At 36.4% G+C, this 20,797-nt stretch overlaps 1 protein-coding gene across 1 annotated transcript in view; it reads right to left on the bottom strand.

The window, feature by feature from the left end:
• Nucleotides 1-20,797, bottom strand: part of AFG1L (AFG1 like ATPase) — a 69,372-nt gene that overhangs the window by 35,401 nt on the left and 13,174 nt on the right. The window contains exons 3-7 of the mRNA XM_071548861.1: nucleotides 16,858-16,909; nucleotides 16,137-16,238; nucleotides 14,733-14,863; nucleotides 9,298-9,397; nucleotides 5,935-5,993 (exon numbers count right to left, since the gene is read on the bottom strand). Of these exons, the coding sequence (XP_071404962.1) occupies nucleotides 5,935-5,993; nucleotides 9,298-9,397; nucleotides 14,733-14,863; nucleotides 16,137-16,238; nucleotides 16,858-16,909 (444 nt within the window). The remainder of the gene's footprint in view (nucleotides 1-5,934; nucleotides 5,994-9,297; nucleotides 9,398-14,732; nucleotides 14,864-16,136; nucleotides 16,239-16,857; nucleotides 16,910-20,797) is intronic.

Here is a 20,797-nt window from a genome sequence, read left to right as displayed (position 1 = left end):
CACATTTATGTGTTAAATATGAAGGCCTCTTGGTTAATTTGGCAAATTCCTCACATCTCTTCACGACTAGAATTGCTGGTAACACCCTCTCTTGTAGGAGCTTCTCCTCATGCTTTCTTTTCATGATCTAAATGAAATGTTTATTGGATTAAAGTTCTTCTCTGCAGACCTCCACGGTGGCCTGTGACAAAGAGCTTAAAAGCTTTATTAATTGGCTTGGGCTTTTTGGGGGGGAGGCAGGACCTCATTTCACATTACATCACAAGCAAACAGAACAGCCACGTGTAATTAGACTAATTTATCCTGATACAGCAGCAATCAACTATTCCATACCTATGATATGCTTTGATTTACTCATTTTAATCAAGGAGTAAACAAACCAAGCAAGAGCTCAGGAAATGCTAACAATTAATGGAAGGAGAAGGCAGGAAGCCTGGCAGAGAGCTACAGTAGCAACTATTTTATCCTAAGTTTTGATCTGCATTTAAATAAACTGTGTTGGAGCAGGCATGTAAGGCAGACACAGAAGGTAAACAAATTCATCTCTCAGAAATACAATAAAGCAATAGGAATATTATAACATACTGTAACAGTTAAGTGCTCTGAACTACAGAATTCAAATAACTTTTGTGTTTAAATTTAACACATGCACACACACACAGAAGACTGAATGCAGAAAGGATTGGTAAATTCTAATCTGACACCCTGCTTTCTATGTACAACATTTTATCAGTTGATAAGTCTCACAAATTTGTCCAGCTAAACTTAGCCAGAAATTAGACTGATGTTCAGCACAAAAATATTTGCAGTCATGCTATATTTCCTTTTTTGATTTTTTCTATATTTAATTAGGTACACTTCACAAACAAGTACTTCCATTACTTGCAGAGAGAGAGAACAAGAACAAACGCTTCTTCTACTTAGGAGTTTGCTTGGTTACATACTAAGAAGGGAAACAAAAGGCCCAACATCTTCAGTAATGAAAAAGTCAATTGATAGGCGAAGCCATCACAATATCAAAGGCCTAATCCCTGCAATTCTGACTCAGGTGACAGTTCACAGGGGTCAGAGTGGCTGACACTGACCTCAAAAGCAGGTTTTAACTATTCAAGATACTGAAAGCTGCTGGGCTATCACACCATTAGACTGGAACAAACTGACAAATCAATTTCATCAAGGAGATGACTTTTTTGGGAGGGGGGTGAGGAGGGAGGGAGGCAGATCCGCCACTCAGCAAATCCCTGCATTTCTCACACAGGTGGTTGGACAAAAGCTGACTGCACCATCAAAGACATTTTATATCTACCAAATGCCTTTGTACAAAACTAACTCCCACCATTTCCTTAGGGACAGATCTCAATGCTTTTAAAAAAGTATTTTTCACATACTCAAACTAACTTATAGAAAAGGGAAAATGCTTTTCATTGTCTCAATTTCTTACTTTCTAAGAACGTGTATATTTTAATTAAAACCAGAGTGGGCAACATTCCCAATAAATAATCATTAACCAATTGTGTGAAAGAGGGCAACACAGCAAATAAAAATACATTGTTTTCTATTTGAGAGGAGTGCACAATTTTTACTGTTAAGAGTAATTTTAACCAAATAGTGTTAAAATAAATATTTGGCCCCTAATAGCAGAAGGAAAAAAAAGGTCATTATAGGAAGCTAACAGTAATTTCATGTCCTACTGACAACAGATTTCGGGCTGATTCCTTCTCTTTATTCAAAACAAATTGCAAGTAGCCAAAGCCAAACATGTTATTTTAAAACTGTACCTTTTAAAGAGAGACTATGAAAGGCCCTAAAACTTTGTGACTTTCAGTTAGAATTTAGTGTAGTGCAGATCTATTGTATGAAGAAAACCTGACAAAATGCAGACGTTACACACCTGGTATTTCAACACAACTTGACACTTTAAAACTTTAGGCTACACTTCCAGGAAACCTTTGGAAGCTCAAGAACTGCTCACTGAAGTTACAGACTCTACATAACAAATTATTTGAGGAGCTTTCCTTCCTGATTTTCTGGAGAATGAAACACTGAACAAGGCACTGAATTAAAATTAGGATTCCAGAACAGTTAAGGGTTGATATAAAAGTCTTCATTAAACATCTGCAAAAATTAAAGTGTTGCCAAAATTACAGTCAAACCAGTAAATTAAAGCATGTTTTCTCTTTTGCTATTTTTGCAAGAGCCTCACATCACATCTTACATCAAGTTGTTAAAGATTAGTGGAGTGTTGATCGGCTGGAGGGTAGGAGGGCTCTGCAGAGGACCCAGACAGGCTGGGTTGGTGGGTCAAGGCCATTGTATGAGGTTCAACAAGGCCAAGTGTTGGGTTCTGCCCTTGGCTCACAACAATCCCATGTAGCGCTACAGGCTGGGGGAAGAGTGGCTGGAAAGCAGCCAGGCAGAAAAGCATCTGAGAACAATTTCTTCACCAGAAGAGTTTGTCAAGCATTGGAACGGGCTGCCCAAGGCAAGAGGAAAGACAGCGACAGGATTTGGTGGTGGACTTGGCCATGGCTGGGTTAATGGTTGGACTCGACAACCTTCAAAGTCCTCTCCAACCTTAATGATTCTGTGATTCCAAGACACACAGCTTTACTTGCAAATCAACTTTAGAAAATTTGTATATTTCTTTTTGGTTAGCTTAACAATTTTGGGAGTATTTCTAGTCTAAGCATTTGAACAAAGTAACTGAGAGCAATGAATGTTTCTCAAGAACTGCCTTGAAAAAATTAAAACAAAAAACATCACATAGGAGTTCCATGCACTTTAAAATGCTCAATAAGAGATCCTTAAAGAATAAAGCTCAATTAGAATGGACTGAATCTAATTACAATTACAGAATTAAGAGATGTTTCTACCTCATACTTCTTATCTCTGTAAAACTCTTTCTCTGTGAAATTTCATGGACTGAAGAAGCACTCTTACCTGTTGCAGAAATTAATCCCTGCCATAAGGAATACTGTGTCCCAAAGACTTATAGCCACAACAACAAAGTGATCAATTCAGAGTTTTCCTGCTTATGCAAACCACCCCTTTGATTAAAGAATCACTGAAAAATTACACCTCAAACGACTTAAGATTTCAAAGGATGAGAACACTGGGATGGGCTCAGAACTGCACAGGGAAAACACACAGGCCAGAAAGAGCTGCTGATGGTGTTAGTGGCCTGCACAACAGCACAGACCTGGGGCTTTTCTGTGGCCACCAGCTGTAGGACCTGAAGCTCGTGTCCCTAAAAACTGGAACTTACCAACTGCAACCTCATTCTGCAGGCATTTGACAATTACTTGTCCCCAGTAATGTACTCCCAAGAGAGACAATATGAGCAAACTCTGGAAGATAACTCTATCTTCCCTAGAATGATATTTCATCCTTTTGCTTCTTCCACAGAAGCTGGTTCTCAGTTTTCTTTCTAAGAAACAGGAACTCAGCCACAGATACTGGAACTACACAGCCAGAAGAGAAACAAAAAAATCAAAGATGAACACACATAACTCTAGATCTAGGAAAGAAACCATTACTTTTGATCATTTGAAGACAGGAAAAGATTTTTAAGTTACCTAGGTATCTAGGAACTATGTGGAAGTGGCACTGAGTGCCATGATCTGGTAAACGGACTGGAGTTGGACCGAGGGTTGGACTTGATGATCTTGGAGGTCTTTTCCAACCCAATCAATTCTATGTGTTCCATTTATGAGGAATTAAAACAGCCTGAAATCTACTTCAAATGAAGCACCTCTTAACAGAAATATATTGTTAATACTTATAATTAATCCCATCTTCCCAAGAACATTTCAAGGAATTTGAAGCTCCTATGTTGAACTTGAACTACTTCTAGTGCTAAAGCCTCATTTTAAGACTTATGATCATAAAAGTTAATTACTGGAACAAAGAAAACCAACCCACCCATTTGGTTCCACTAACCCCTAAACAAAAGACCTTCAGGAGGCTCTGAGCCCAGTGAAAACCAAGACAGGGGTCAGTCTCAGCTGTCAAAGCCAGTGCCAGGGAAGAAGAGATCAGATGAGTGACATTACCACAGACACACATGTTTTGGAGCGAGGTAAAGATTGAGAGGACAAATCAAACATTTGCAAGGAACCAGTGTAGTATTTTCCTTCATATTTTCACACACAATTCTGGAAGATATTATGTTTACGTTTTCTAGTCACACACAGAATTACACACAGCTGAGGCAGAAGCTACTTCATCCATTTACACCAATGCCATCACAGATTCTACACACATTAGGAGCCCTAACTCTGCATTTCTCAAACTACCAAAGCCAGAGAACCAATGTAGTTTTATCCACACCTTTTTAACATAAAGGTCATTTGTTAAAATCTTACTTTAGAAGAATCCAGTGTGGGTTTTTAATGCCCATCCAGTGTGGGTTTTTAATGTGTTACATTAAAAATGTAGATTTTGACATTTTTTAATTAATATTTTTAGTACCTTTCCATTACCATTCCATTTTCCAGTTAGGGTCAGAGAAGCATTTTTTTAAAACCTCCTCTGATCCACCTTTCAGGCATTATGTTTTTGGGAAAGAATCATGTCATATTGGTAACTTTTATTAAAGTGACACTGAAGGCAGATATATTTAGAGCAGTGTTAAAACACAGTGGGGAAAAAGAACAATCCAGAATTTTAGAAAGACCCTCATGAGTAGTGTTAAATTTTTTTCTCCCTTCATTCATTATGATGATAATACTCATCTACCTCAAGTCTGGCTTGTGGTACTTGTTTCTTGTTGCACTGCTCCATTCTCTGCTGCAGCTCTAGACCAATCCACTTTTAGTGCTTCTCTCAGCATTCTATCCACATGGTCCCTTCTAAAAAATTTTCATTACTTTCCCAGTCCTGATGAGGTGTTCTATAGGCATAAACTATATATCACTTTTTTTTTCCTCAGCTAGACAAAAAGAGCAAAAAAAAGGAAACTACAAATAAGCATACATGATAGATACTCTTAAAGTCTAATGACCAGTGAAATAAAAGAGCCACATATTTATCAAAAAGAAAACTCAGAGTCAACAAGGAAAGATACATAGAAAAGAATTATTTGCTGTGGTTGCTGCATTTCAAAAAGCAATTGAATATGAAACTACTTCTATTCTTGAAAATACTCTTATGATTGGGAGCTCTCTTGCATTCAGTGCAGCCAGCTACAGAATAAACCCTTTTCAAGAATCTGAAATAGAAGTGGTTGGTTGTTTATTTTAATGTTTCTTACTTTTCTAAAGCCATCCAGGTGAGAACCACTTTCATTGGTAACCTCCCTGACTTTATACACAGCCATGCTACAATGCATAGGACGGGCACAATAATATCAGTGGCATATTATCTTCAAAACCTGGTAACTGTTCAAATGTTGGCATCAGATGGGATTTCAAAGGTGCTTAGGCAACCAAGCAACATCATGATTTGAAAAGGGCCCACTGAAAACCCAAGGCAGTGTCAGCTGCTTTACTGCCGACCACCTTAACAGAAACATCCAGAAAGAAGCCAACTGAAGGGTACAGAACAAACACTACTTTCCTTCCATCAAAAAACAGCAAGTTTTTGTAGCATAATAAATGTAAGATGTCCACAAGTACAACACAAATATTAGAAGAATACGATGTTACACAGAATACACATACCAGTCAGCAACAAAGTCTTATCCAAACAAACAAATTCTCCTGCCTTAGTAAAAAAGATAACTTTTTGCCATACTAAAAATATCCAGCTTTCAAGACATGTTAATTCCAGAAGGAGACAGTCCCTTCTTGCCTTACCTATAATTATTTTCCCCGTAAATAGTTAAAGCATATATATAAAATCTGGAAAGTAGCATCAAATCAATCCTGCACAAATCACTAATTTATTTATACAACAGGGAAAACTGAAAGGCATTTAACAAGTGGGTCTCCTTACCTTCAGCACAGCAATGAATGGTACAAAATTAGCTCTCTGAAGACCATTTTTATAGAGATCTGAAAGAAAGAAAATCAGTACCATTTTGCTACTTAGTCTTAATAACAATGTCGGCTTGTCTGTAAGTCTAGCAAATAAAACTCAGTGTTGCTGGAGACACAAGGAGGAAGAAAAGGCAGAAAAGGAGAGCTGAAATTGATTTCTCTTCTTTTACTATACAAAAATTCAACACATTCTTAAGGAGGAAAGGAATACCCTGAGGAAGTCTGAAAAAGGCAGGGAATGAAAATATACTTAGATCTCTAATGACATGTAACTAATTCCAACAGAATAAATTAGACCAGCATGTTTTAAAGTAAGGTTAGAGAAATTATTTGTAATGCTGGGTATAAATTGGTATGTTATAGGGTTAAACTGCAACTGCTAAACCCGCACATAAACTAAAAATACACAACTTGAGTTTACGGAGCCAGTATCATTCTTTTTCAGTTTACAGTGGTACACTTTTATCTTCTAGCAATTCTGCCAGGTACACCCCCTTTTCCAAAGCAAGAAAAAGGGTCATTCATAAGGCCAAAAAAATGAAAATTTAATTATTCTGTTATCTTAGGCAAAGTTGCTAAAAAAACCCTGAATTTAAAAAAAAATTGGGATGGTAGGTAACAAAGAGCAGATATGCACTAAAAGAAAATATAAATTACCAAAAACAACTGCAAAGCAGCATTTTTGTGTGTTATTTATCACTATACATTTATACAACATGAACTCTGGAAGTTATACAGCCATCCAAGAAGTTCATAAGGCAATGATGACTTCTTTCAAAACACAATCACTTGAACTGTATGATGGGCTGCTCTGGTTCATTAATATTAGGAAGCCTTTTAAAAAGGCAGTTTAGCACCTATGACTGATGGGAGGGAAGAATAAGATAATATAGACATCTGGTAAAGGTATCACCAAAATTCCACACGGAAACCACACCACATTATCATTATCCCTTATATTCCCCACAATGCCTGAAGGATAAAGCTAAGCTGAAGCTTTTATGCATTGCCAGCATCACATGGTGGACAGAAGATGCAGCATGCACGAGACACCAACAGGACACCTACAGAATGGTTTTCACAAAATTGGGATATGCACACAGGAACATTTAGAGAAATTATCAGTGAAGGTGATTCCACATCCTCCTAATCAGTAACAAAGTTGTAGGAAGCCATGCATCATGCTCATTCACCACTCTGCAAATCATGGCAGCAATACATTTGTTAAAAATGTATAGCAAGTGTTTATTTACTTGAAAAGATTAGTGAACATGTAACAATACTATTAGACAGCTGTTCCTGGTAGGTCTTCTAGCCAGTAGGGCTGTGAGTTTTGTATTATGTCTCTGCTTCGTGAGGATGAAAAAATAAATGGTAATTTTTGTGGAGAAATGAAGCTAGGATTCCTCAAATACTGCGCCTCAGTATTTCCCCTCACATCCCCCAGGGGAAGAAGTTCAACACAGTTGTATGTATGTATGGCCAGACTTGGCGAACGCAGATTTGGGCAGGGCTCTCCCCACGTGGGTGTGCCCTTCCAGCCTGCGCAGTGGATTTTTTAGGTCAGGCACAGCGTGCACAGAACTGGCCCCACCGTTTAAGTCCTGAGGTCCATCTGCCACGGCCGAGCGAGCTTGGACAGTGACAGGGAAGTCCTCGGGACTGTCACAGCACCCGGTACTAACCGGGGCTGACCCTGCTGAGCATCCGAGATGTGATGGGATGGGATGGCAGGGAGGCATTGAACTGCCAGGGGATGGTCCCTACTGAGACTCGAACTCAGGTCCTTGGGATTCAGAGTCCACAGTGCTCTCCTTTACACCACGGGACTGCCCTCATTACAACACAGTTAAGTGCAGCACTAATGTTCAGCAGCTGGATACATCTGCTCTCTAATGAAAATGCCACTTTTCCCCTTGGTGTATGCACAGGAAACAAATCTCTCCATTCAGTCTTAAACCTTGGTGTGACATACTACAGTAACTCAACTCTCTTCACTGCACAAGGATTTCAGACATGCCGTGAGCATGCAGGAATAGTGACAAGGGAAGAGACAGGCACTGACTAACACCTGGACTGCAATATAGTTCAGTTCTGGAGATGTTGTTTATGACATTCTCTGTTGGGCAGCTAGAACAAGTGAATGGCTTTCAGGTTGATAAAGTGACTTAAAGTGCATTAAAGAACCCCACAGGACAATAAAAGTCAGAAAACGGTATCTTGATGTTGGATACAATTCCCAACTTATGATTAAAATTTCTCCTGAACTTTAAAGAGCAGTGCTTCAAAAAAACACAAGGATGAGTAAGACATCAACTGAGTAAGACATCCAGTCTGTCTGTGGCTAACCCAACTACAGTAGTTATGATTTCATCTTGTTTGCAGAAATAAGGAAAATAAGCCAAGAGGAAATTATTTACCCCTCTAGTAAAAACCTTGAGTGTTTTCATTTCCTTTTTATGTTGTTTTTTTGTTGGGTTTTTTTGGTTTGGATTTTTTAACATAAGGTGCATTGTAAATCTTTAGTGATTGTCTTTTACTAAATGAATTTTGGGAGAAAAATTAACTGGTAGTTAAATTTAATACTGTGACTTGTATATTTTTCAAATGTTCAAAACTAAACTGTCATAAAAGTTGCATAGAAATATGCATTATGCTAACTGTTAATGCTACACTATACAAATAATTTTCTCCTCTACAATAAATTACAATGGTTAAAACCTACATAGTTTTGAGCACTTCATGGAAGGAATTATCTAGCTAGCCACTGCTAGTGACTAGTTATTCTTAAAAACATTAGAGATGGAAACAACTCTCCACTTAAGTCACTCCCAGTGAACTCAAATCGGGTTTTAAGGGCATCTTGATAAGGGATTCTCCACTGAGCTGGAGTATCACATCTGCAAGTTCCCGAGTCTGAAACTGTGAAGGATTGTACTCTCGTTTCCTCTTTCTTCTGCAGAATATGGTCTATTCCTATTTTGGCATCCATCCAAAACCGGAAGTATTTTACCCCTCCTCAACACCCCTGTCCCCAAATACCCTTCCACTAGTTTGGGTAGAACAGAGATCAGAAAAGAGAAGGATTTGGGAGTGATGGAGGAAGCAACATACTGGGTTTGAGAGAAAGGAGTAAGATTTAGCAAAAACTTTTCTTCCTTAAGAACTAGAAAAAATAGGGGATAAACTGGAACCTCTCAGATTCTTGAAGACTAGAGATTTTATTAGTATTAAATACTGTATGATATAAATACAATTATCTTGTAAGATACTGAGATTAATTGCCTTTGAATCATACCAGTAGCATGTTTGTTTTTACCTTCTGGTGGCCTGTTAGATGTTGCCACAACGACAACTCCATTTTGGAAGAGATTTTCAAAAAGCTGCTTCAGAATCATGGCATCAGCAATGTCAGTGACCTGTAGAAGACAACACATTTGTTTTATCTTGCTTTCAGCTTCTGCTGCAATAGATCTGCAAGTGGCTTTGTAGCTAGGGAAAATGCTTGTTAGCGAAAGCCATTGGAGAAAGATTCTAATTATTGCTTGGGGAGAAAAAAATAAAAGAGATAATTAATAAGCAGTGAATGTACCACAGTCTTTCAAAACTTGCCCACTCTTTATCACAGAACTCCACCATTTCTTTACCAATTGCTAAATGATTCCATGTTAACTTCTATTATAAAACTACAGGTGGGAGACATAGAAAACAGACCTAAACATTAAAGAAGCCTACATAATTAGGAGGAACATGAAAAAAACCAGAAAATAGAAAGAAAATACACACCGGCTGTTTTACATTTCTATTACCTTTGAGGCAAAGGTTTGCAGAGGTGAATTTATATGGTCACGGGACTTCAGAAATAAAGACAAGTAGCCAACTATACATAATCAGCTGCTGTTGAAAATAGAATGATATGACATAGATACTATTGTGTGATTGTTGCAAAAAACAATTCAACAGATGGCCCATCACAAAAATAAGCAATTTCATTGTTCTTTTTAAGTGCCTTCTATTACTGTCCATGAATAATCAAAAGGCAGGCAGTCACTTCCAGCACAGTCAGCCTCTTCTAACCTTCAGGAGCAAAACACAAATGAAAAATAAAAATGCATAGGACAAGTGATATTGGGGAGGGGGAAGGAGGAAAAATCAGACTTAAAAAAACCACCGTTAGGTAAAATTTCTTTAAAGATCTTAATTTTAGCTTAACGAACTTGCTTCATAGTACCAAGAAATAAAAGGAAACAGAAACTACTCTGTACAAATGAAAAAATATACTAAGTTTTTAGGAAAAAAGCACTCCTTGTTTCAACAGCAATTTCTATTTCATAGGACTTCATCAGCTGAGATCAGTAAATCTTAATATGTAAATCATGTTTATGATCATTACACTTGATTCTCCTGCATTCCCTGTGGTTATTATACAGACACTTGTTGCATTTTGACTTACCAAAACAGACCCTTATCCCGGGGAAATAAACCAGTGGTAGCATGGTGAGAGTTACACACACTCATCATACAACAGACTGACAGGTTGCTGTGCTGTCACCAGCTTAGTTGTGTATACACCGTGACAGTAATACATGAACAGAAAGATTTGAGCCACTATCATTTTTAATTCTATTCCACACCTCTACACCTCCCACCACTCTCACATTTCTCAATTACCTTTCTGGGCAGAAAAAAACCCAAAAGAGAGTTCCACACTAGAGACAGTAAAAAATGGAATGCATTAATAGGGACTTTTAAAAACTAAACTTTTACACTATCTATAACACACTCCTCAGATTTGCACATCTCTTCTAAGATCTGATATTAAAAAACAATACAGTAATTTACTATTATACAATATGTCTAATAGATCTGCTTATGAATCATTTATCACTAATTTATGTCTTCTGAATACTAAAATATAGGAACTTCCCCCATTCCTAAAAAAAAAAGACACACTAGGAATCACTACAGATGTGCCTCTTAGGGGTAACTGAATTTGTTGTACCACAAGGCAAATCTAAAAGCCAGGTTTTAAAAACATATTATGTAAGTCATTTTGTTACAAACTTTTTTGTTTAACATATCACAAAGCATGCTACCTTTAGAAAAACGGGAGCAAAAGAATATTAATGTTGATAAAACAAAAAAATAACATTTTCTTATTAATAAGAACTGTTGTTTTATGCAGAATTATGAACTGCATTACAACAAAAAAAAACACCTCTTGAGAGCTCTGTCAAAAAGGAAGAGCCATTTTGAGGACCAGGATGAAAATATGAGCTCTTTTTATCTAATGTAGTTTGGGAAAGACAAAAAATTTCTACAAGGTAAACCAGGTAGGAGACAGTAACTAAAGGATTGTAAATTCTCATGTTTTTCCTGTATCCAGCATTCATCAAAGCTACAAATTACCACTAAGGAGAGCCTGCTAATGGAGAGAACACAGAAATTTCATTAGCATTTAAGAGAAAAGATTTTTATGACCTAGTACTGCCTTCCATTATGACTCATGTTAGAAAAAAAGAAAGAAGAAAAAAGAAGGAAAAACACTAGGTTAATAGTTAATTTACATGTCTAAGTGCCTGAGACTCAGTCAGCCACTGATTGGTACAGTTTCATGTAATGAATGACAAACATAAGCATTTATTATCAGCAATTAGTATTAGCACAAAAATAAGAGCCTAATTTTTATTAGAGGCTTTTAATAGACTGCAGGTTAGTAAAAACTCTCTAAATTGTAGTTCACTTTAAGTCCAAACAGTACTGATGGTATATTAAGACTAACACAGCATGATCAGTCAGCTTCCCAAGAAGTAGAGATTCTGTTTTCATTTTCAATAGTAACAAACATAGTTTACAGTCATACACCAAATTCAGAGTTTCCAGCTACATTTGTGTAGTTATTTGATCACTAAACCATAATTAGACTCTTTTTATAAGCCAACTTTGTGTTTTGAAACACCAAAATTATAATTGTAAATGTCTTAATTCTGGGGGTTTTCTTCAAAATGAGGACATGCTCTTAGAATGGCTTAAGACTTTGGCAATTAGAAAAAAAAAGATGACTTTAATATTAACAGTAAACTGTATAACACAGATCAGTAAGAAGTACCAATACTTTAATAACCTGATAGCCTGTGACTCAGGCAAATGTTGACAAAATCCTGCTTCAAAATAGACAAACACAGAAGCTTAATTCCATCACTGAAGTCCTGGCTACCACACAGTCTTTACCAAAAAGGAACATTTAAAACAGTAATTTTCTTAATACCATACTTTGGAACACAGAAAACTACTTTTTAAAAAAGTATTGAGGGATTTTTCTACACCAACTAGTCAAATCTCCACTTGCTTGATAGTTCTGAAGGTTTTGCAAGAAGATTCACTTCAGAAAACTTCTGTTTGCTTTAGCTCACTGTAAAACTAAAATTGCAGCATAAGGAGTGCTTTTGTCTCCTGAAGTTCTGCATTTGGTTTGCTCTGAAATATAAGCATTAACAATATTTTTGGCTGTCCCTGTTTGCAATATCACTTGCCCATGTTTCTGTACTTAAGAGAAATAAAAAATTTCAGCTTATTCTCCTTTTCTTTTGTCCAATAGGTATCTGAAAACAAATTGAAGGGCTTAAAGCAAATCTCAGTACTTTGGTTTTGATGTTGCCTCTACACACATTTATTTTGCGCAAGCACTAAAGACCCAACTTCACTTTACATCTGTCAAGACAGAGAGTCACTGTCCACAAGTCAGAGCGGTACATATTTTGAGTTTCCAGCTCTTTCCAGTTTCAATTTTATCTAGTAATTTTTTTAAACACGAGTACATCAGACTGCAGTGAAATAGAGCCATGATCTCCACTGGGGAAATGAGTTGGAAAAATCTTGAATTAAATATGGCTCTTTATTATTAATGTGAGCTGTTCTTCCAGTCCTGCACTACTTCATGATTACTTAAGCTGAAGGTTTGTTATCCAAAGTTCAGTGTCTTCTGCAAAATTTCAGAAAGCTGGAAGTCCTCTTCAGTAGGCAAAACCTGTGCAGAGTTTGATGCTACAGAAAATGAGGCAAGAAATCCAGTCATTCAGAAATCTGTGAATTTAGAAAATGAGTACACCTAGAACAAGTAGATTTGAAAAATTCACATATGAATGCAAAGTCTTAGAAACACTTTTTAAAATATAGTTCTTGTATTAATTTCCCAACTGTGATGGACTGACAAAAACAGGTGATTTTTACAACTGAAGTCAGCGATGTACTTCAAGCAAGTCAGCAGGGGGAGCAGGCAATCAATTTGGGAACGAACAATACTTTGAAACGTGGAAACATGACAGGCAGTCTGGAAACAACAGCAATACCAGGACATGAAAGCAACCGGCACTTATATAGAAAAGCAGGTATTTACACCTATATATGCTACAGCCTCTTTCTACAATTTGAGCATCTAATTTCACGACGATTATCACTTCCCTCTCCAAACCTTCCCATTTCTTCATAGTGTAAAATACAACTCTCTCTCTATTTAGATTTTATATACAAGTTTCAGAAGCCCAGCATTCATACTCAACAGACAAAACATAAATTAGATGATGAAACAGCAGCAATCACAATGATTCCACACATTCTGAAACTGTAGATCCCAGGACTGCCCCCAGATGAAAAATGGAAGAGTAACTTAAAACAACTCCTGCTTCACAAAAATCCCCTTCAGGGAACCTGATCATAAAACAGTTACTTTCCTCAGGTGCACATGGTTGTAAAATAACAGCTAGCAAACATAAATTGCTCCACCCATTTCAGAAATATATTTATTTAAGAGCAGAACACAGAACATATACAGTTAATAGATTATTCTTTTACTATCAGTGATTTGAGAACTAACTCAGATCTGTTCTTATCTTGTTCAGCATTAAATTAAAATTAAAAAAAATCCCAGTTGGTTAGAGTGGCCAATACCTCTAGCTTCTCTAATAAATGAAGCAATTTTACACTTAAGTTCATGATGTGCTCTTAAAACAATATTCACAAGCTGTGTAAAACCAATGAAACAATCAAGTTAGCTTGGGCAAAGGTAATTTTAAAAGCCTGTTTAAATTTTCACATTTCATTCAATGAAAGGTTCTTAAAATGTGTTGATATAATCTGGCACAGTCATGCCAAAGACTCCAGTAACTCCAGGAAAGAATTTAGGTTGAATTTGACATATTGGTTAAAACTTGGTTGTAATAATGCCAAGGTCATGGGTTCAATCCCCTGTGTGGGCCATTGACTTAAGAGTTGGACTCAATGATCCTTGTGGGTCTCTTCCAACTCAGAATGGTCTGTGATTCTGTGATATTATTTACACATCCTTAATCACCCTGAGAGTACTTTGTTGCATTATATGAACTACAAAGAGCAGGCACACCAAGCAAGCGTTGGGTGGCACAGACTCAGCACAGGATGATGCCCCCTGCCCTGAAGTATTCATGGGCCCCGGGACAAACTCTAATTCCCCCTTGTGTGGTCAGTAAATAGATTGGTAAACAAAAGCACTATACGGGGACTTATACTGACAACTTACATCTTTATGTACTGTGAAAAAAATCCCCCAAATCTGCCACCTTCAAAACTGTGAAGCAACTTACACTCTTCAACTTCTACAGTTCACTGGTGGCCAGTGATTCTAATACTGTATTAGCAGTGACAAGTGTTAGATTTTAAGATCACAAGTAATTTTATGCAGTTTCCCTTGAAGTGAAGGAGTGATCTCTGACTTCTTACCTGAAACTCATCAAAACATAAGAGAGCAGCCTCTTGGCTTATTTCCTCTGCCACTGGTGCAATTGGGTCATATGATCTGGCCATAAATCCTGCCTTTCTCTTTGGCAAGCTCTGCTTAAGGCGATGAATTCCTTAGTTGATAAAACAGAAAAGAACAAATATTTCTTATTTCTTTTTCTAAGATGGGAAGAACAAAATTATCTAACTACCAAACAAAAAGTAACTCAGTCCAGTAAAAATAAGAAAGGTTCAAACTTAGTCTGATTTCAAGAGGGCGAAACAGTTTTCAATCATATCCAGGCAACAATTAAAAGGTGACAGATTCTGCGATTCATATTTTCTCATTTATGAATATGCAAAACAAAAATCAAAGAAGACTTGAATGATATGCACCTACATCTTATCTATTATAAACTAATATGAATTACAGTTTTATCTTGTTCTGAAAGTATTCTTAGAATGTCTTTAGTTAGAAAAACACATACATAGCAACAGAGTTATACTTCAAAATGTGAAGATGATGATACTGGCACAGGGTAAGATTATTATATCCATCCTTTCTGTCTCATGCATTGTATTTCATCTGACTACAAACAAACATTCAGAAACAAAGACTCTGCAGCAGGAAGCTACCTTTGTTAAGATTAAGCACAAATGACAAGAAATAGAATCAGAAAATCTCAAGAGTGACCTAGTGATGATAGAAAACTGAGCACTAAAAGTGGCTCCAGTTCACACTGATGAAAGCTTCCCAAGAAAAATGTAGCTGTCACAGCACTTGTAAATTACAGCAATAGTTAACAATTTCATAGTGTTACACAGTCATCAAATCTAAAAACAGAAGCAAATTTTAAAATATCAAAATATTTTAAAGGCATCTCTGTCAAAACAAAATGCCTTTTCACCCTGTCAGAAAATTTTCTGAAACTTAGGATGAACTTCTTTCTATGAATTTTTCCTACAAATTACTCATAGTAATACTAAGTTAGTCAACTAGAGTAGTTTCCATTCTCCTTGGCATTTCTACCTGATTTAGTTATTGTTTATTCAAGATGCAGATGGAGATAAACCTTTACAGTTTCAGTTTTAGCAATTGCCTTCAGATTTCATATAAGCTAATTGGTAACAGGAAAACATTTAGTTAAGGATTTCATCCTAAACAATACACCCAAGTTTCTAACAGTCAGGTATACGTATCTCTCTTTCAGAAAAGATACTTGAGAAATAATATGCAATTAATATCTACCCTGGTCTGACAGACAATGCTAAAATGCTTCAACATTTCTCCTATTCTTTTACCTTTTCCTTAAGTACTTGAATAAAGTTACAGTGATTAATACAATCATGAGAATGGGACAGACCATATTTTGTAACATTGTTGTCAATACCAATGTCTGCACTTACTCTGGTGTACATCCAACATGAAACCATGAAAATGGACTCTCTTTTTCCTTTCTACTTCTAAGTGGGAATAGAACATGTCCATCACCATTGTCTTTCCTGTGCCTTCAAATAAAAACAATAAAAAACATCCAACAGGTAGTTAATTTAAGTACAGTATGTACCGATTACAATAAGCTTTGTTTGATAGTTTTGAACTAACACAACTTTACTCTTTCACAGAGTAAGTTCGAGACCAGACTGCTGTGAAAAACAGCTATGTCTTCCGTTCAAAAACTTGGAACAACTGCGTTGTTCTTTTTCTCTTTTAAAATTTTGATCCTCAGAGAGATGGCCCAAAAGTTGCACAAATGACTCCACATACATCCAGAAAACATGCTTAGTATTTCCTCTGGAAAGCAACTATGATTTCATGCTGCACTGTTGCAATTAGAATATATGAATTCTCTCTGATGGCCCCCACAGTTACTTCCCAAATACTTAAATTGCATTCTTAAATATTAGGGAATGGGTAACACTGAAAACTCCACATGGTAATGTGGTACAATCAAACGGCTTACAGCAGAGTGTAATTGTATTAAATAATGTCATATTGTGAAAGAAAACTAATCCTGTAAAATTCATTAAAGCAATAAAGCTACACAAACATAAAGCTTTTAGACACTCCAGAATTTGAACAGATGAGCAGTTAGAAAAGATCTCACTGGATGCAAATGAAACTCACCAACATCTCCATAGACATAAAGACCTTTTGGGGGTTTCTTTTTGGCAAGGAGCTGCAAGTCAAGAGAAAAAGAATATAGATATGGGATAAAATAAAAGCAAACATATTGCTGTGGTAAAGTACCAAAGCAGCTACACTTAAGCATGAAAGTATCACTATCTAGCAAAGTACAACCTTGAATAAATCATTAGCTCAGAATTTGTAAGACACTTAGTGTTGTATTTGTGTGAATTCTATGAAACAGGCAGAACACACATGCAGGAATTGGGTCTTTTTTTTCCAGATCATTGTGAAAATATCCCCAGCCTCAGTCCTAGCACACATGCCTTTTTATCAGAACACACAATGTTTCCCAATCCATCATCATCAAAACAAATCCTTTCCCCCATTAAGCCATTTGAACAGTTCTAGAAAAAAGGATATAAAATTAAGCAGTATTGTAGTAATCACAGATATATGCACTATGTATCTATTAGAGCAGTTCTGCTACAGATATAAACTATTAGAATTCAGAAAATCAGTATTGTAAAGACAGTGAGCATTGTAGATCCTCCTTCTCTCAGCTTTGAATCTTAAACGCAGAATAACCTTTGGTTCCAAAATTATTAAAATCAATGGTGTCACAGTAAAAACATGTAAACATATACATGTGTGTGTATATGCATAAATATATAAACATATAAAAAAGATATTTTCAAATGTATGCCTTTTATAACGTTTTTTTCAACTGAGTTATTTTTACCTGGAATGAACACTGCTTAAAAATTTAAAATTTCTTAATATTATTCAGGACATATATTATGACATCTAAGGGTTTATTCTATTTTATTCAGATACATATTTTTATGGAAAAACTTCCAATAATGCCAAGACTTTCCATTTGAAATAGTCCTCCCTGCCCCCAGTGTTGTGCAAAGCCACTTTCAAGTATGATTCTAAGAGAGTTTCTAAAAAACTAGAGATCTTAAAAATTCTATCAAATCCATGAAACTGAATTGGCATCCACAAAAACACTGCACAAGAGTCCTTGATTATTTTAAAGTGCTTCACTTTCAGAGCTCTGTGGCTGAGCCAACACAGAAGAAAATTAAAATTCATAGAATCATAGAACCGTAGAATTGATTGGGTTGGAAAAGACCTCTGAGATCATCAAGTCCAACCCTTGGTCCAACTCCAGTCCATTTACCAGATCATGGCACTCAGTGCTACGGCCAATCTCAGTTTAAAAACCTCCAGGGATGGGGAATCCACCACCTCTCTGGGCAGCCCATTCCAATGCCTGATTACTCTCTCTGGAAAGAATTTTTTCCTGATCTCCAACTTAAATTTCCCCTGGCAGAGCTTGAGCCCGTGCCCCCTTGTCCTATTGCTGAGTGCCTGGGAGAAGAGACCAACCCCCACCTAGCTAGAACTTCCTTTGAGGTAGTTCTAGACAGTGATGAGGTCACCCTTACAACCCTGTGATCTCCTCTGGAGCAGGGCAATTGCTAAACAACTTGAATTTAAAGCACTTTTTCAAAATACAGTGCCATATTAAAGAAATAGAGGACTCAGTAGCAAAACACCATTTGAATGTGAAAGAAAACACATGACCAAAAGGTAGAGGGGTAATGTCTCAGGTCTGTAGAACCAGTTCATTCAGAAAATATGCAAGCAAGGCTCTTACATAATATCCCCTTTTGGATTTCATTTAAGTTATATCAATAGGGTAATCAAAAATTTGTTCCATCAATCTGTGGCTGGACAGGGTTTCAGATGTTCTGAAACCATTCAATTAACAGATAAGGCTGCAATTATTTGCTAGTGCTTTCAAAGGATTGCAAGACAATTTAACTGCTGAGCATTTTTCAGTGTGTACCTTTCCAGAGCTTGCACTCAGTAAAACACGATGCCCAAAGTTACACAGCAAAGAAAGGAGGAATGGAAAAAAATCCAAAAGAAAGACACTCATAAGAACTTCTTTGGTTTTAATTCGATATTAACAGTCATTTTAACACGAAAAAAAGACTATTCAATTTATTTCACAGAATTGCAGTTTCACAAGGGATGACACAAAGCTAGAAAAACAAATCAACGTGTAGAGAACAGCTTTACCTGTCTTTGTGAAGGTTATATAACCAGAATAAGCATCAATGTCTACATTTTTATACTACTTTTTTCACTACACATTTTTTATTAATTACATTTAACCACCTTGATATTTGTCTTTTTAGGCCTATTTATTTTTAGAAAACTTGTCACAAAAAAGGGATTTTGACTAAAGGAAATATGTATAATGGCTTGGCCTCCATAAAAGTCTAAATCAATTTCTGGTTGACTTACAAAATGAAATTTATTTCCCTGCAAAGACAGCAATTTTTGAGTGATAGCTAATTGCTGAAAAGGACAAATATTGCGGCAGATTCAAACACATTTGCTGAAGCTGATCTTCTCCAAAAGCAAACCAAATGTCAGAAAACCTCTTGTTCTCTTTGAGCAAATAAAGAAGTTTGTAGGAAATATTTTCCACATACTTCTGCCAAAAGTGACAATTTAGAATAAGCACTTTGTCAATCCTGTCAGGTACTGTATAATGCTAAGAATTTATTTTTATATTCTTGGGTTGTTTTGTTGTTTGGGGTTTTTTCTTAATATGTATTTTTAAAAAGGAAACTTGATCAGTCGATTTTAATACTGAAAACTCAGACATCTGACCATTCTCAAGCTATTCTGAATTATCATAAAATGGATTTTTTTCCCCCTTTTTTTCTTATTATTATTTCAATGCACGTTTTGAAGTCTGAAAGTTGTCTAAGAAAAAGAGCAGTGTCCACTAGGATTTCTGATAAAATCCCATCAATGTTCTTGATTCAATTTAAAGCACAGTGAGCAGGCAGGGAAGTCAACGGTTTGTGAGGGCAAAGAAAGGAGAAGATCAATCTTGGTTCTATTCAGACACACACTCTGAAAGAAGGAGGGGGGAAAACTAATGCAGAAGATCCTCCAGTTACTCTAAAATAAAGACAGTCCAGTTTATTTCAGGGAGGGAAGAGGAAGAAGTAGGAAATGTAGGAAGACAAACTAAATGAATGACCTTCTCCTCACTCCTCATTTTCATATTAACCTGATGGATAATTGGGGGTCTCAGTATAATAATGTTCAATTTGTTGACAACACGTTTTCTTCTGTGAACAATGGTAAGATTTAAGGATGGTAAAGTCAATATTTAGAATGTACTAACCCAGAGATATTGAATGATGCACAAAATTTCAGTTTGAAGGGGAGAATTAGCTCAATAGGTTAAAACTTGGTTGTAATAATGCCCAGGTCATGGGTTCAATCCTCCATGTGGCCATTGACTTAAGAGTTGGACTCAATGATCCTTGTGGGTCCCGTCCAACTCAGAACAGTCTGTGATTCTGTGATATGTTTTAAAGGCTCCCTACATCCTTTCAAACAAGGGCATCACCACAAAATGTGTCAAATTGCTTGAGTCCTTAAAGTTTCTTAATTTCCACAACATTTTTGCAATAACTTAAGAAAGCATAAATTTAGTGTTTCACAGAGTTTCATTATCCTCAGGACATGCTACAGCAGAGGCCTTTTTTCCTTTTATAGATAGTTGACTTACAGATTTTAATTTATAAATTATTCATATCCCAAAAATATTTACATTTCCACAAGATGATACACATCTTAGTATCCCAAGATTTACAGAATTCTGTGTTATCAGACTTTTCTTTTTTGTTTAAACTTCACTTTCAATCAAATAATATCCTACCTTATATAAGGAATTAAACTGGTCAAAACATCTCCTTCAATCTGGAACTTCTTTTCCTTCTTAAATATCTTAAATAACATGCAATGTCTTCCCACCTTCTCCCACACTCAAACACCAGACGCAAGTAGTTCATTTCTTGGGGATATTTACACTCTGATTTCAAAAACTTTGAAGATCGTT

Source organism: Pithys albifrons, chromosome 2, assembly GCF_047495875.1.
Source record: "Pithys albifrons albifrons isolate INPA30051 chromosome 2, PitAlb_v1, whole genome shotgun sequence".
Classification (NCBI taxonomy): domain Eukaryota; kingdom Metazoa; phylum Chordata; class Aves; order Passeriformes; family Thamnophilidae; genus Pithys; species Pithys albifrons.
This window is presented reverse-complemented; position numbering and strand designations above follow the sequence as displayed.